Consider the following 15,663-nt stretch of genomic DNA (forward strand, 5'->3'; position numbering starts at 1 on the left):
ATCTTTTATTTCTTAAATATAAATATGCCATCAGATTCTGGTAGACCTATATACAAAACACATACTTCACACCTTAGCTTCACACCTAAATATCTCTTCCCAGTTTTTTATTCACACCACTAATATATTATTACAAGTGATAAATAATAATAACGTTGAACATATTATAAGTCATTTATTATCATGTGTATACAATTTCGATTACAAGAAATTTTATTTTAACAATAATAAAAAAGTACCAAATAAGATTATTTTGGGTGAAGACATATTTGATTCCTAGCGCGACTACTGTATCTTCAACCAACTTCAAAAGAGGAGAAGGTTCTCATTTCGTTGTAGCTGTGGTTGTAGCCTTTTTTTCACCATTAATATTTTTATAAAGTTTGTTTATATTTATTTTTGAACACGCTACTCTCAAAACTACTGCATTGATTTCAAAAATCCCTGAGTTTTATAGGTAAACTAGCGGTCCGCCCCGGCCTCGCCCGTGGTACATATTTCGCAATAAAAGGTAGCCTATGTTCTTTCTCAAGGTCTAAAGATTATCTATGCCAAATTTCATCAAAATCGGTCCAGTAGTTGATGCGTGAAAACCATACATACATACATACAAACCTTTCCTCTTTATAATATTAGTCTAAATAAACAAATATACCACGGGTGAAGATGAGGCGGACCGCGGAGTTACAAAAAAAAATAGTATTGTAATATTTCTAGGCTTTATTGTGAATCTTTCGAAAGGTTAAATTTATTCTTATTCCCAACATTTTCTTTCTCTTGGGTAAACTGTGGTACCAGATGTCATTAGTAGGCGGATTCATGAACAAAACACTTCCATGTTCCAGTTTTATTGTGACTGAAATGTTAACATTAAACCATAAACATAAACATTAAAAACGAACAGTGATAAGTTTTTTTTGTTGCGGAAAACACAGTCAATAGAGCACTCTGTGGCTAACTCGCAGATGGCAAAGCAAGAGAATACGTTACTATGGAAACAAAAACAAACTAAAAATCGTTACGATTATTATTTGTAAAAAATAAGATACGATTGAAATATGGATTATCTTCAAATATCAGATGGACAATATACAAAAACTATATATACCATGGTAAGAATAAAAATCTTTAAGACTTTGTAAAATAAATTCAAGAAATCTTGCATGTTCAAATCTATGTGGGAAATAGTAAATAGTAGATACTTAGAGCGTATACGCACTATGCGGGTAGACGCATTGCGGGTAGCCGTCCGGCTGACCGCAAGCACAATTATGTACGTAATATTCATTTCTATGCGCACTGCGATGCGGCTACCGCAGACCGCACAGTGCGCATAGAAATGAATATTACGTACATAAATTGTGCTTGCGGTCAGCCGGACGGCTACCCGCATAGTGCGTATACGCTCTTAGCTTTTATTTGGTTTATGCATTGAGATATACATATGGAGACGACACCGCCTACATCACTTATGTTCCGCTCAACATAAGCCATATATGGCTTAACTGCACGCTCATTTTTTATTTGTTTTAAAGTGAAACGCATCAAATATGACTTCGTGTGTGTTACGATATTGCACAAATTATATTATTATATTACAGTATTCAGGAATATATGGACGATAAAAACCCATGGAGGGTTGTCGCGTAAAAACCACAGGACAGTTCTTTGGCATATTATGTAGTTAGGTAGATATAAGTTACATATTATGTAAATTTATTGACATTATTTAAAAGAGCAACTATGGAGTTTCTTGCCGATTCTTCTCCATAGATACTGCTTTCCGAATCGGTGGTAAATGTTAAAAATACTATGTAATGACGATTCGAAAGTGCTACTAAATAGTAGTCTAATTGAATAAATGAATGTTTGAGTTTTGAGTTTAATACGGAAAAGTGACTAACATAACTTTTCATCGGTAAGTACCTAACTAGATAATAATTTTTAAACTTAGTTAGAGCAAAAAAATGGCGCACAGATTTTGTTCGTGGTGTCTCCTCCATACGTAGTAATATTATCTCAATGGGTTTGTAATTTTTATGAATTTGGCAACTTCTTTAACCTATCATTGCTAAAAAGATCTATCATAGGTTTTACTATTTTATTAACTATGTAATAAAACATTTATAAATATTAAAAATAATGAAGTTGTATTCTATACACCACAAAATACATTATAAGTGCACACTTTATGAAATATTAATCGTTAAAATTGTTATTAACATTGAAAAACGATCCCTATCAATTGACCTTGTGGCGGTCACCGTTATATCGCCGTTTTGACTTCATCAATCAACTGCCCATCCCATGCGGAAGGACTTCATTCCCCATGTAACATTGTATAATCGATATCAGATATATCGCGAATAATAAACCACGGCGTTGTATAACGGGACAAGCGATTAGATTAACGACATGGATAAGTAAATAATCTCCACAAATATTTCGCAATTTACGAAAAGATAATTCGCTTTTTGGTGGATTGACAACAAATAAACAAACTGCAATATAAAATATGCTAGTTAAAATTATAGCCACTTGTCGCTCTTTTTGTAGTTTAACTGATATTCTGCAGAAGCTTGTTAAGTAATTGATAGGCCTTTAAAAAAAAGATCAAACAGGATATTAGGTATATTTATAACGATGTAGATAAGATAGTGCATAAATCAAAACTAAATTCAGAGGACATCGTTACTTACATCCTTAGATTATGGATTGGTCTCCGCGCGCGCGCGGAGACCAATCCTTAATCTAAGCTTACATCTATATTCCTATAATGATAACGACGTAAACCTTAGAAGTCGTTTAGTTGTAAAACTTGAAAGATAAACGTGAATAAATTGATATGATTCCAGCCTATTTTACCTATATAAAGTAATCCTGAAATAAAATGCCTTAGCGTATGTACATGTATCGCAAATTACGCAAGTTATTTTTCATTTTATACTACATTAATTATACCACCTGTATACAAAAACAATATCATAATATTATATTCTGCGATAAATTTAAGCTTTACACGTGAACGACATATGCCTAGATATCATTAATACGGCACTCATTAACTGCATGGCCGAAGCGACGTCCTCTTGTTACTGTATTTAAATAATCTGATAAGTTTTATGAAGGGCCTTATTTATGCCACACTAGTGGTCCGCCCCGGCTTCGCCCGTGGTACATATTTCGCAATAAAAGGTAGCCTATGTCCTTTCTCGGGTATCAAAATATTTCCATACCAAATTTCATGCAAATTGGTTCAGTAGTTTAGGCGTGATTGAGTAACAGACAGACAGACAGAGTTACTTTCGCATTTATAATATTAGTATGGATAATAGCATTCAATTTGTATTCTTAAATTGTAATTTGAACTTATTATTCGTCTATTATTTTTCAGATAAGGGAATCTAGATACGAAGATGCAATAAAAGTCTTGAACGATGCTATGAATTTCAATCCGAACAGAGCTGGGCTATCATTGCTTGGATATTGCTATTACAGATTACAATCATTCGTAGATGCAGCGAACTGCTACGAACAATTATCAGCTATGCACCCAGAAGTACCCGAATATAAGCTCTATTTCGCTCAAGCGCTATATGAGGCGTCAATGTTTGATGAAGCGTATAAAGTTACTCTACAAATAACATCTCCAGAGCTCGAAAAAAATGTGACAAAACTACAGTCCGCAATTAAATATGGAGAAGATGATACGATTACTGCAAAGTCTTTGGTGGATACTTATTCGCAAGATGATTCTGATAAAGACATAAATTTAGGATGCTTACTGTATAAGGAAAACCAATATGAGGAGGCTCTACAGAAATTTTCTAGAAGCTTAACAGTGTTAGGATTCAATGCGCATCTTCACTATAATGTTGCATTATGTTATTTTAAACTAAAAGAATATCCACAAGCTTTAAAACACATTACGCTTGTGATTGAAAGGGGAATAAGGGATCATCCCGAGCTATCTGTTGGCATGCAAGCTGAAAATTCTGAAGTTAAATCCGTAGGAAACTCATTAACTTTACACGAAACAGCCCTCATCGAAGTATTTAATTTAAAAGCGGCTATAGAATACCAACTGAAGAATATTGAAGCAGCTAGAGAAGCATTATCAGATATGCCACCAAGGCAAGAACATGAGCTCGATGCTGTGACTTTGCATAATATAGCACTAACGTCAATCGATATTAAACCAACCGATGGTTTTGAAAAATTGCATTTCTTGCTACAGCAAGACCCTTTTCCAGCGGAAACTTTTGCCAATTTACTCCTTCTGTATTGTAAATTTGAATACTACGATTTAGCTGCAGATGTGTTGGCAGAGAATGCTCAATTTACATACAAATACCTTACGCCATATCTTTACGATTTTTTGGATGCGATAATCACAAGCCAAACTTCGCCTGAGGAAGCATTTCAAAAATATGAAGATATCGCATCGAAGCATGCCGAGCAGTTAAGAAAACTAACAAAAGTCGTCCAAGAGAGCCGCTCACAAGGCGATAACGATCAAGTAAAGAAAGCTGTAGTGGAGTATGAAGAAGCCTTGGAAAGGTATATTCCAGTGGTCATGGCTCAAGCAAAAATATATTGGGATAAAGAAAATTATGGTCAAGTAGAAAAAATATTTCGCAAATCTGTCGAATTCTGTAACGAGTCAGATGTGTGGCGTTTAAATGTAGCACATGTCTTGTTTATGCAAGAAAGTAAATACAAAGAGGCAGCCAGTTTTTACGAGCCCATCGTGAAAAAGCAGTACGATAATATTTTAGATGTAAGCGCTGTTGTTTTAGCTAATTTGTGTGTATCTTATATAATGACGTCACAGAACGAAGAAGCTGAGGATATCATGCGAAAGATAGAGAAAGAAGAAGAGCAACAGATATTTGAAGACCCCGAAAAGAAATTTTACCATTTGTGCATAGTGAATCTGGTTATAGGTACGTTGTATTGCGCTAAAGGGAATTACGAGTTCGGTATCTCGAGAGTAATCAAATCACTTGAGCCGTTCAACAAGCGTCTGGGCACTGACACGTGGTTCTACGCAAAGAGATGTTTTTTATCGTTCCTTGAGAATTTAGCGAAACACTTGATCGTCGTTAAAGATAATACTATTAAAGACTGTTTGCAATTTCTGGAAGGATGTGAGACGTACGGACGTCGAGTGAGTACCGTTATAGAAACTCCGTTTCAAGAGGAAGACGTCAACAATAAAGCGAAACAAACAGTTACGTACGAAGCACGATTACTTCGTTATATGTTTTATAAATTGCGTAGTATTGATGACTCAGTAACTATAAATAAGTATGAAGATTTAAAATAAATACGTACCTGGGGCAATTTCTTTTCTGTTCGGTCCAGGTTTTCTGGCATCTTTATGTTTTAGGACAAACATTCTCTCCTGTCCAAAAGACATTGAAGCTATAGGAATATTTGGATCAAGCTCGGGCTCGTTGTCCCTGTGTTCTCCCATGTGATCATTACCGTCTCGATACCTAATAATATAATAATACATACCTCTATGATTCTACATATACTTAAAACAAAATGTAAATAAAATGTAACTAACTTACTTGTTAACTAAAACAAAGTTGTATTTAATGCCTTTAAGTTTGAAAAGAAAATTTCTTAAAGCTAGAACAGGTTCAGGCCACGGTAGAGCGGGTACGGTTAGAATTAGAATAAGTATAAGTTATACCCGGATCCCCGTAAGCCACTTGTTGTCTAGGTAAAGGATATACTTTACCGAACACTCTGAAACGAACATCACTTTGTAATTATTGCAATTACACATTGTGACATAATAAACGATTCTATAATATAAAAAACCTATTTACTTTATTTTCGATAAATCACCCTTAAAGTAATCCAATGAGTTCTCAAGTTCTTCGAGAATTGCTGATGCATTTGCTTTTGGTATAGCGACGGCATAATCCAGGTCGAGCCCAACGTCTTTTATAGATTTCCAAGAAATATTATCTAGGTTTAGTTCTTGAAGTTCATTAGACATTTCGTGGGTAAAATAGTTTGAAGCGGTGAATTTTTTTAGGAACTTGCAACACTTATCCTGCTATTTCTAGCCAATGAAGGTAGATTTTAAAAATTTAAATTGTCATCTGTCACTTTACACATCGTCTCTAAAATATTGTCCTTTTGTGTAAAATTATGTTTCAATATAACTTATTACATCCACTTAAGCACATATAAAAGTGACGGTAGAGTATTTATATGTATATTGAATTTTAACAACAAATTATGATACACTTACAACTACGACTTACAATTATTAATGTTTGTATTACTTTATAAGTTTTTTTTTCAAATAACCTCAAACGTAAACACTACCCATCAAAGTCAAAGTGCAGCGCTAAGGTATTGCCATAGCACGAATTTTATTTGGAATATTTTGTTTAAAAATAAATGAAAATAGGTGATTGGATTAAAATAAATTTATATTTAAGAAATAACAGGTTTAACAAAATAAGAAAAAACATTATCCACATGGCACTATCTGAGTACGTCGTACAGGACATTGCACGATATTTTCATTGTGCTTGAGAAATTTTTGAAAAGCTTGTGATCCCGTTAGAAACCGTTGCCTTGTTAATGGGTAATTAATTTGCTTTATATTTGAACTCTTGCACATCTCATTCGCTTGATTAATAAAACTTGCCGAACTGAAATCAGAAGATAAATTTAAATAATAAAAATTCCGATCTTAGACAGGAACCTACTAATATTATAAATACGAAAGTTTATATTATGTTTGTTTGTTAATGCTTAACACAAAAACTGGTGAACCGATTTTCATGAAATTTGGCACACACCTAGAGGGTAACTTGGAATAACACTTATGGTAGCTAAGTTTTTCTTTGAAAACGCAAGTGAAGCCCCTGCCGTATCTATTCCTGGTACCGACGCGAAAGTTTGTAAGTATTACTTACTTACCTCGTCGAATCTAATAAACAGTGCTTGTCGTAATAAACAGAATATTGTCTTATTCTTCGTATAGTATCACCGTTATCGCAATCGTTTTGGATATTACACTCATACAATTTCTCAATTAATCCATCTTTATCTTTTACCGTCCACACGTATTCGCCCGGTAAGCCCCTTAGTTTTGGAGCTTCTGATATGATAATATATTCATTTTCAATTCTTTCACAAATCTTTGTGTCTGACTCAATTGCATTCCTTTTTATAGGATCTTCAAGTGGTAAAGTTCTGTTCCGTCTAGATTTATTTAAAAATTTTCGTATTTCATTTTTTACATCAGAATTCAATAAATTATTCTTCGTTTCTACGATATACTTACTGCAAAATGCTTTAAGTTCTTTATTTTTCGACTGACAAACTGCATTAATCAGGGCAATAAGATTTCTTTCTGCATTTTCCTTTTCGTCTATAAGTTTTTTAATACGCGTTTTAAGAAATAAATTCTCTTGGTGCGTTGCCAAATAAAGTTGTTGAAAACTTACGTATCGGCATCGATTCTCTTTAATTAGTTTATGCGTGTGTTCTATGTATCGGGCTAATCGATTTTTAGCGAGATTCTCTAGCTGAAATCGCATTCTTACATTTTTGTTTTCTCGTATTGAAGCTAATAATAACTTTCCTAAATTCTTACGCTCTTCTTTAAGCTCTATAAATCTTTTCAACAAGACTAAATTTGGTCTTTCTAAATTGGGCACAAATTTAATTTTTAAATATGTTTCCGTGAGCTTTATCATTACCAGTCTGATATTTTCCCATGTTTTTAAAGAATATTTTTTAATGGCAACACTAAAGCTTATGGCGGATTTTTGCAAATTATCAAGGTCTAATCCGTAACTCTGGAATCTATTTAATTCATAAAACTTTCGTATGAGCGATAATATATCGTGCTTTTTGTTATACAATGAAACAATAATTGCACCAGCAAAGAACATAAAATAATGGTAAAGAGTTGATTTTTTTTCGTGTTGCATGATAAGGTCAATTTTTGTTATTGGAGATGTAATAATTTCATTTTCTACATAGAACTGCTTATGTTCTGAAAAGCACAAAAGTTATTTTAACAAATTCGTAATTTGAATAATTTCATTATAATGTAATCAAGTTAATGGACGCAACAATGGATTCAGTACATAGTCCCCATGCAAAAACAATAATTATTGTAAAAATAATGTTCTAGGAATACTTCGAATATCATAAATGCGAAAGTAACTCAGTCTGGCTGAACCTGAGAGAGGATATTGTTTTAAATGTGCATGACCAACCGTGGCCAGAAAGTTAGTAGAATATAAATTTACCTCTTGTATTCTTGACCAATGCTGTTTGCAAATAAAAGTCCAAACAGCACATAGCTATCCACATAAGTGATGTCAAACTCAAAAGCCATTTTAATGCAATATACATTATTTTGTCCAAACTTCTTGTTCTGTTTTTGTATACTAAAGTTAATTTTCATCTCTCTTTGCAGGCACCATTAATTTTTGTTAGTTTGATGTTTTATCATGCAATTTGACATGATGATGTCAGTTTTATTTCTTTATGTTTTAAAAGGAGGTTTTAATAGTCTAAATAAACAATGATTTATGAGAAGTATGTCTAGGTTTTAAAATAAAATAACATTTGGTACTATTTATCTTTTATTCTAAAAATTCGTCTAAGTTTAACTCTTATGGATAGACCTAATAATGTAATATTCTTCTTGTACCATTCAATGTTATAGTTTATGTGAGTTTTCCAATTCTTGTCTAGAAATGCTTTGTAAAATACACTCATTTCATCTGCTGTTAAGCTACTTTTTCCTTCTGGAAGGTTATTCTTTAAGTAATTTTCTCTTTCCTGAAAAAAATAGAAATTTCTTGAGGTTCTATACAAATTAGGTTATGTTTTGTTGAACAGAATTGCATTTTCTTAGTAAGAATTTCTTAATTTGCTTAGACATGTATGTCATTTTAATAATTAAACTAAGCTTTTATGAGACCTGTCTGCTTCTGTATATAGCTAGATAAGTCCAGGTAGTTCTGGTGTGTTTTTGATACATCTATGATCTAGAATCGGTTTAATAATATGTAATATATTCAATAGATTCCATTTATATTAAATTTAATAAAGACACAGACATAATATGTATGAAATAGTCTTTTTTTATTGTTACAGTCATATAACATTGGTTATGTAAAGTCTCTACCTTAAAAAATCTCGAATTGTGTTGCGTCCAAAATTCCTGATTCCAATCTTGAACTTCAGCTCTAAGCTCTCTATATTTTTTCTCTAATTTTCCTTCATTCGCTGGTTGTTTAAAAACAATTCTTCTCAAGTTAGATACAGGATCTGGGGGTCCTACCATATCAGTAGATATTTTCTGAGGATTCGGTGGTAGCACCGACTTATTGTCTGGTGTTGTGCTCGTTTTCCTCACAACATGCCATAGGTGCCTCTTCGTACTTGCACAACGTATAGATAACATTTTACTAGTATTACATATACATTTCGTTTTAATTTTTACATTTTGCTCTTATTTACCTAGGTACTACTCCTTCAACAATTCATCTTCGCGATGACATTTACCCTATATGACACTTGACATTTTGACCATTTTTTTACGAATTACAGACGAAATACGACGAAATACGATGATATCCATAGACTATCCATATGACAAATGACAATGGGGAATATTCATGTTTTTTTACTTAAATACTTAAATTAATAGCTTACTATTTTATTACGTAGAAAAAAATATTAATGGGCTTCAAAATACTCGAGATATTTTTAAAAATGAAATTTAAAACTTTTATAAAATTTAAGCAGTTCAAACACCGCCGTTTGCGCGCGCTTTGCGTGACGTCACATGACACGTCCAGTGCATGTCCAGTGGATGTTTACCTTAAGCCGGGTCCCCTGCAACGTGTTATCGTGTTAGCTAACACGATAACATGTTTTGCTAACCGAATAGGGGCGTGGCCTAACAGTTTTGTTAGCAAAATCACAATAACATGTTTGCCGAGACGAATGGATAACATCCCCCGCATTCGCCTGCGGGGAGGGGAAGGAACGCATTTTATGTTCGCACTCACGAGAAGAAGACGTCCGTCCTAATTTATCTATGGTCCGTTTCCTATCCTATCATCAATTTTTAGTTCTTGATAAATATTGAAGGAACGAGGTTGCAGGTAGGGTCGGACCCGGAACCTATTTTTATTATTTCTTTGGAGAACTAAATCAACTATTGCTAAAACAACTTCCACGTCTTCTTCGTCGGAACTCATTTTTGAAATGAAATAAAAACAATAACAAAAATAGGCGCAGCGGACGAGCGGTTTTGCAAACATGTTTTGGTAACATGTTTCGATAACATGTTTTGTTAGAAAATTGTCGCTGCGGACCCGGCTTTAGTGTTTACCTGTGGTGTTTTCATTGAAATTTTCAGTTACTTCGTAATATTTACAGTTTTAATAACTTTAAAACCATGCAAGAAGTAAAAAAAATATCTTATAAGTATTGTATAGTACCGGAGTGCACAAATACTACTCGAAAAACACCCGACAAAGTGTTTTTTCGTATTTCAAATGATGCGAAAATACGAAAACAGTGGTGTAAGGTGATGAGAAGGGATAATATATCTCCTAAATCGTGTTTATATTGTTGTGAAGATCATTTTAACGTAAGTGTACTTTATTTATATTTATAGCTTATTGTGAATTAGTAAAAAGTTGGTTCTGCATTAGTTATTGAACATTAGAAAATTCGGTTTAAAATTAACCTAACCTATAAGAAAAGTTCAGTACTCAGTTATAAAAACTAACTTTCTATAAAATCTATTCTTGTTGTGCTTTTACGAAATTTTAATGGTTATTGACATTGTTTTATTCCAGGTTATGGAAGATACAGAAAATTATATTGAATACAAATTAATGAAAGAGCAAGGAGAAAAACGTACTCTACGGTTGAAGAAAGGAGTTTTGCCGCATATATTTTTGTGTCAAAAACAGAGGATGCCATTACCAAAGGAGAGAAAGGCTGTAGTTAAAATGCAAAGATTGACACTGGTCAATGAAGCCCTTTCATCAGAGATAGCTATCAAAAGTAGTGTTAGCGAACCTTCACAAAGAAGTGATCACGAAGTGAGTCCAAGTACTTCCCACACAAATATCTGTGATCAACCAGGATGCAGTACTTCCCGTATTGGATGTGATGATCTTCAGGTAGAGCTTTCCGCTTCTCATATTGAGAAGAAATTGCATTGTGACAAAGCTGTGCAAGTTAATATTAAACCGAACTATAGAAGTAAAGGTGTCAATGTAAATATACCTACTAAAAAACAAAATGTAGCACTGTCACCATTTCCTTTTGTAACACATAATATAGGAACTTCACCTTCTGTTTTAGAAAGAAAATTGTTTACTGAAAACACAGCGGATACTATTTCTATATCATCTTATTTTTCTATGAGCCCTACTGATTATGAACCAAGTTATCAATCTGAGTCGTGTAGTATCATGCTAACTGATATTGAAAAAGAGCCAAAAATGTTGTTAGGATTACCTTAACAATCTATATATTGTATATAAAACTCAAAGGTGACTGATATAGTGATCTATCAACGCACAGCACAAACCACTGGACGTATCGGGCTGAAATTTGGCATGCAGGTAGATGTTAGGACGTAGGCATCCGCTAAGAAAGGATTTCCCAAGAAAAACGGGGATGCACGTACAAAGCCGTGGGCGGAAGCTAGTCATATCATAAAACTTTTAAGTGATAATATTCCGCTTCCTAGTAAACACATATTAATAACCCTCAAGAAAATTAAATTCAATGAGTCCTTTAGCATCTTGGCACTACAATTTGGATGTTCACAAAGTACTATCTATACTAATATTATAAAGAGGAAAGGTTTGTATGTATGTATGTATGGTTTTCACGCATAAACTACTGGACCGATTTTGATGAAATTTGGCACAGACAATCTTTAGACCCTAAGAAAGAACATAGGCTACCTTTTATTGCGAAATATGTACAACGGGCGAAGCCGGGGCGGACCGCTAGTTATAAATAAAAATATTTTCTAGAAGTATTTCTCATAAAGCAGCAAAACTTAAGTACTTGATTGCGAGGCCAGCATCATCAGATATTTACAATAATTTACCCATATCTTTTAGGCATAGGTATGGGAATGTTGTTTCCATTATTGATTGCCTAGAAATTCAGATTGATAAACCATCAAATGCCGTTCATCAATCACTTACTTGGTCACAGTATAAAAAATGTAACACATTAAAGTACCTATTTAATTTCATGTACACCTGATGTCTTAATCAATTTTTTCTCTGATGGATATGGTGGTAGGGCTACTGATGTTATGATAGTACAAGATAGTAGTTAATTATAGGCTTTACCTCCTAATAAAGCAGTGATGGCTGACAGAGGTTTTAAAGACTTATTAAAGTGAAACTTTTATTACATCGTCTCAAACTTTTTGGTCTGTGTAGCGCATGTCGCGTGTATCGCGGCTGCCGAGTAGGTATACCTACTCGGCAGCCGACCGACACGCGACATGCGCTACACAAAGCAGTGTTCGGAACCGTTCGAACAGTTTCACTTTTACCGTGGTTTCATAAAACCACACAACATTTTCATGTTTGCCAGAAGCTAAAAGATGTACCCTTATATGACCACCTTCTGTATCAAAGTCTACCCCCAGTACTAAAAATGAAGTGAAACTATCAAAACGTATAGCAGCATTAAGAATACATGTTGAACGGGTAATAAATAGGTTAAGAGAGTATCATATGTTATGTTACTGCCTCATGCTTACAAGACTATAATTTAATTCCTATCATAGATGATGTAATAATAGTAGCTTGTGGATTGGTAAATATGCAGGATGTTTTATTAAAAAAATGAATATAATTATATTTACATTAGTTTTTATTTCATAGCATAAAAAAACAGATTATCAGAATTAGACAGAAATCAAATGCAGTGCCCCTACAATAAACAAAAAAATCTGTCTAGAGTACGCGCAAGTCTGCGCGCTACTGGTGGCGTGCTTAATGTTGCCAGCCCAACTAATTTTTTTTTTCTTTATTTAAAGTAAATTTTGGGATTCTCTATAATATATTGTTATTCTAATTTGTTATTCAAGTTTATTATTTAGGTATGCCAATGCCGCCAATGGGCGGCCAATGTTTAGTTCCAATTTTGGCCGCGCGCAGATATATCGCGCGCAGATCATACCATACATAATTACAGGTGTATAATCTAAGTAAATTACATAAATAAGCAATGTCGTGTCAGATGACGTCACATTTCGTTTGACCAATGGTGGCGCTTTTTGGAAGTTTGAATTTCGCTCAAACTCAAACATTTATTTATTCAATTATTTTGTTCCCTTATTTTGCACTTTTTTAATTTTATTTTAGGGGTTTAAATAAAGAGTAAATAAAAAAAATCCTTTTTATTATAATATGACGATAATAAATATTCGAGAAAAAAATATTTTAGGACATTTCAAATTTTAAGCATATTCCTTATTGCCATTAAAAAAAATAATCTAGGAAGTATGCCAATATTATGATCTGTCATCCGTCGTCCGTCACATTGACCGTCACAAGAAATGAAGAAAACGTCAATTTTCTACCGAATTATGTAAAGGGAAGCTGCTAATATCAAAGTTTTTCTCTCTGTGGTTTTTCTGAAGCCGCACTAGTTATATTTATTTAATTTAACCATGGCTAAAGGCAAAAAAGATAATGCCGAAGATGATTATTCTGCGAAGTTGGATCTATGTTTAACGGATGCCATCGTAAAAACAGGTATACCAAGGATGTTTATATCATTTTTTAAATTAATTTTAACCTAAAAGGAAAATTTTATTATTTCATGCAAATTTTAAAGAACATCAAACCTTTTTGATGAAAAGACAACCAGATTTTAAAGTGCTTGTATATTGTGGCTTATAAAAAGCTTATTACAAGTCGATGTTTTTAGGCGGTGGTGTATTGCTGGGAGCACTGACTTCAGTATTGTTCTTCAAGCGGCGGAGATGGCCCATGATTGCCGGTATGGGTATGGGTGTAGGCCTGGCATATGCCAATTGTGAATATGAATTGAATCCCAAGAAAAATGCCTCATAGTCTGCTGCATTTATAATATTCTGGTAAGATATCTTGTGTCAATGTACAGTTCTGTTGATATTGTTCATTTAGAAATAAAAAAGAGTATATTTGATGTCAATGATCATAATAGTATGTATCATAATATTCTCTTATTCTAAAAAGTAATATTGAAAAAACTGTTTTGATCAAAATTATGATTTTTTTATTGAATGTACCAATTATTGTTTTTATTTGTATAGCGCAACATTAGAATACCTTTTATTCAAGTTTATAACATAAGTACAGATTTCTTAAAACTTGGTTGAAATTGTATTTCATCATTAAATTAAATAATTCTTGTTTTCAGATAAGGAATGTTAAGTAAATAAAATCATGTGGGATAATAAACAATATGTGCAACCAGAGCAAAGCCAGTAGGTGTTTTATTTAGAAAATACTGTACCATTTTGTTGTTATAATAAATATTTATTTGAATTTATTCTTTTATTTAAAGTTGACCCTTTTCAAACCACAGAGTAATATTTAATGTGCAAATACTAAATGGTAGAGAGGAGCCTATGTGGAAGAGCATATAAAAGAGTCCATACTTTGATAATAGCTACATTCTTGGTATTTTATACTCACTTTTTAGTTCTAATTCATAAGTGTAGTTTGCTCCACCTGACATAGTCCATTTCCAATAATAAAATATAATTTGAGGTTATCCAGTAAGACTCATAAAATTATGATATGCAGACTCATATAATATGCAGGGTAATAGCACATTGACTCAATTCAAATTAGAAATAAAACAACCAAAATGAGAGAACAATATTTATATTTATTGTACAAATCAATGGAATAAAGACATAAAATTTAGAAGTAAGATCTTAAATTATATAAATATATAACAATAAAATTTAGTACACAAAAGCTATAAACAACCCATATACAAATATTCATAGACAGAGAAAACTATAGACATTAAAATATTAATTGTTTTATGGAAGTATAGATAATTTATTAACTTCTTTCACACTAATAGTTTTGTAAAATATAATAAAATGTGTTCAATTATTTGAAACACAAAATTGAATAGGTCTACTCATATTATTTAGTATTTTCATAACATTAATTGCACCTAAAACAGAATAGGTACATTAAATAATAATTCTAAAAACTACACATAAATAATAAATACTAAACTACTAATTCTAAAAAGTAATATTAAAACAACTGTTTCAAAAATTATGATTTTTTTATTGAATGTACCAATTATTGTTTTTATTTGTATAGCGCAACATTAGAAAACCTTTTATTCAAATTTATAACATAAGTACAGATTTATTTCTTATAAAACTTGGTTGAAATTTGTATTTCATTATTAAATTAAATTATTCTTGTTTTCAGATAAGGAATGTTAAGTAAATAAAATCATGTGGGATAATAAACAATATGTGCAACCAGAGCAAAGCCAGTAGGTGTTTTATTTAGAAAATACTGTACCATTTTGTTGTTATAATAAATATTTATTTGAATTTATTCTTTTATTTAAAGTTGACCCTTT

At 32.6% G+C, this 15,663-nt stretch overlaps 6 protein-coding genes across 8 annotated transcripts; 3 read left to right on the forward strand and 3 right to left on the reverse strand.

Annotated features, from left to right (window-relative positions):
- Positions 1 to 190: 190 nt before the first annotated feature.
- LOC149485570 (DNA oxidative demethylase ALKBH2-like) lies at positions 191 to 6,334 on the reverse strand. The gene is given in 5 exon segments (XM_089698826.1): positions 191 to 856; positions 5,338 to 5,501; positions 5,580 to 5,680; positions 5,682 to 5,760; positions 5,844 to 6,334. Coding segments are annotated over 5 exon segments (660 nt in total). The 5' UTR covers positions 6,017 to 6,334; the 3' UTR covers positions 191 to 713.
- On the forward strand, positions 1,020 to 5,338 carry Ttc30 (tetratricopeptide repeat domain 30). 3 transcript variants are annotated; one of them, XM_089698822.1, is made up of 2 exons: positions 1,020 to 1,112; positions 3,395 to 5,338. In XM_089698822.1, the coding sequence occupies exons 1-2, from the start codon at positions 1,059 to 1,061 to the stop codon at positions 5,327 to 5,329; spliced, it is 1,989 nt and encodes a 662-aa protein (XP_089554948.1). In that variant the 5' UTR covers positions 1,020 to 1,058; the 3' UTR covers positions 5,330 to 5,338. The 3 variants fall into 3 exon arrangements, with proteins under 3 accessions (XP_089554948.1, XP_089554950.1, XP_089554949.1); XM_089698824.1 differs by lacking the exon at positions 1,020 to 1,112 and adding an exon at positions 1,894 to 1,918; XM_089698823.1 differs by lacking the exon at positions 1,020 to 1,112 and adding an exon at positions 3,033 to 3,152 and having other exon boundaries at positions 3,336 to 5,338.
- Positions 6,335 to 6,499: 165 nt separating the features above from the next.
- On the reverse strand, positions 6,500 to 8,403 carry LOC149485572 (uncharacterized). The gene is made up of 3 exons (XM_089698825.1): positions 8,298 to 8,403; positions 6,955 to 8,038; positions 6,500 to 6,683 (listed from the first exon to the last, which is right to left on the reverse strand). The coding sequence occupies exons 1-3, from the start codon at positions 8,401 to 8,403 to the stop codon at positions 6,500 to 6,502; spliced, it is 1,374 nt and encodes a 457-aa protein (XP_089554951.1).
- A 215-nt stretch (positions 8,404 to 8,618) lies between these two features.
- Coa8 (Cytochrome c oxidase assembly factor 8) lies at positions 8,619 to 9,582 on the reverse strand. The gene is made up of 2 exons (XM_089698695.1): positions 9,185 to 9,582; positions 8,619 to 8,835 (listed from the first exon to the last, which is right to left on the reverse strand). The coding sequence occupies exons 1-2, from the start codon at positions 9,461 to 9,463 to the stop codon at positions 8,626 to 8,628; spliced, it is 489 nt and encodes a 162-aa protein (XP_089554821.1). The 5' UTR covers positions 9,464 to 9,582; the 3' UTR covers positions 8,619 to 8,625.
- An 811-nt stretch (positions 9,583 to 10,393) lies between these two features.
- On the forward strand, positions 10,394 to 11,684 carry LOC149485574 (uncharacterized). The gene is made up of 2 exons (XM_089698827.1): positions 10,394 to 10,660; positions 10,872 to 11,684. The coding sequence occupies exons 1-2, from the start codon at positions 10,466 to 10,468 to the stop codon at positions 11,544 to 11,546; spliced, it is 870 nt and encodes a 289-aa protein (XP_089554953.1). The 5' UTR covers positions 10,394 to 10,465; the 3' UTR covers positions 11,547 to 11,684.
- Positions 11,685 to 13,592: 1,908 nt separating this feature from the next.
- Positions 13,593 to 14,591, forward strand: LOC149485575 (MICOS complex subunit MIC10-like). The gene is made up of 3 exons (XM_089698696.1): positions 13,593 to 13,814; positions 13,990 to 14,158; positions 14,464 to 14,591. The coding sequence occupies exons 1-2, from the start codon at positions 13,730 to 13,732 to the stop codon at positions 14,133 to 14,135; spliced, it is 231 nt and encodes a 76-aa protein (XP_089554822.1). The 5' UTR covers positions 13,593 to 13,729; the 3' UTR covers positions 14,136 to 14,158; positions 14,464 to 14,591.
- The last annotated feature ends 1,072 nt before the right edge of the window (positions 14,592 to 15,663 follow it).

The sequence above is a fragment of the Colias philodice genome, chromosome 9 (assembly GCF_061535455.1).
Source record: "Colias philodice isolate Cphi_HAF_F1 chromosome 9, ilColPhil1 Martin Lab GWU primary, whole genome shotgun sequence".
Classification (NCBI taxonomy): domain Eukaryota; kingdom Metazoa; phylum Arthropoda; class Insecta; order Lepidoptera; family Pieridae; genus Colias; species Colias philodice.

Excerpts from the sequence above, each read along its gene's own strand:
- Ttc30 (XM_089698822.1), top strand. The coding sequence starts at position 1,059 with ATGGATTATCTTCAAATATCAGATGGACAATATACAAAAACTATATAT. Across the intron at positions 1,113-3,394 it reads CAAAAACTATATATACCATG|ATAAGGGAATCTAGATACGA; the intron begins GTAAGAATAAAA and ends ATTATTTTTCAG.
- LOC149485572 (XM_089698825.1), bottom strand. The coding sequence starts at position 8,403 with ATGTATATTGCATTAAAATGGCTTTTGAGTTTGACATCACTTATGTGG. Across the intron at positions 8,039-8,297 it reads ATTGGTCAAGAATACAAGAG|AACATAAGCAGTTCTATGTA; the intron begins GTAAATTTATAT and ends TGTGCTTTTCAG. Across the intron at positions 6,684-6,954 it reads TGTTTATTAGATTCGACGAG|TTCGGCAAGTTTTATTAATC; the intron begins GTAAGTAAGTAA and ends TTCTGATTTCAG.
- Coa8 (XM_089698695.1), bottom strand. The coding sequence starts at position 9,463 with ATGTTATCTATACGTTGTGCAAGTACGAAGAGGCACCTATGGCATGTT. Across the intron at positions 8,836-9,184 it reads ACAATTCGAGATTTTTTAAG|GAAAGAGAAAATTACTTAAA; the intron begins GTAGAGACTTTA and ends TATTTTTTTCAG.
- LOC149485574 (XM_089698827.1), top strand. The coding sequence starts at position 10,466 with ATGCAAGAAGTAAAAAAAATATCTTATAAGTATTGTATAGTACCGGAG. Across the intron at positions 10,661-10,871 it reads GTTGTGAAGATCATTTTAAC|GTTATGGAAGATACAGAAAA; the intron begins GTAAGTGTACTT and ends GTTTTATTCCAG.
- LOC149485575 (XM_089698696.1), top strand. The coding sequence starts at position 13,730 with ATGGCTAAAGGCAAAAAAGATAATGCCGAAGATGATTATTCTGCGAAG. Across the intron at positions 13,815-13,989 it reads GGATGCCATCGTAAAAACAG|GCGGTGGTGTATTGCTGGGA; the intron begins GTATACCAAGGA and ends CGATGTTTTTAG.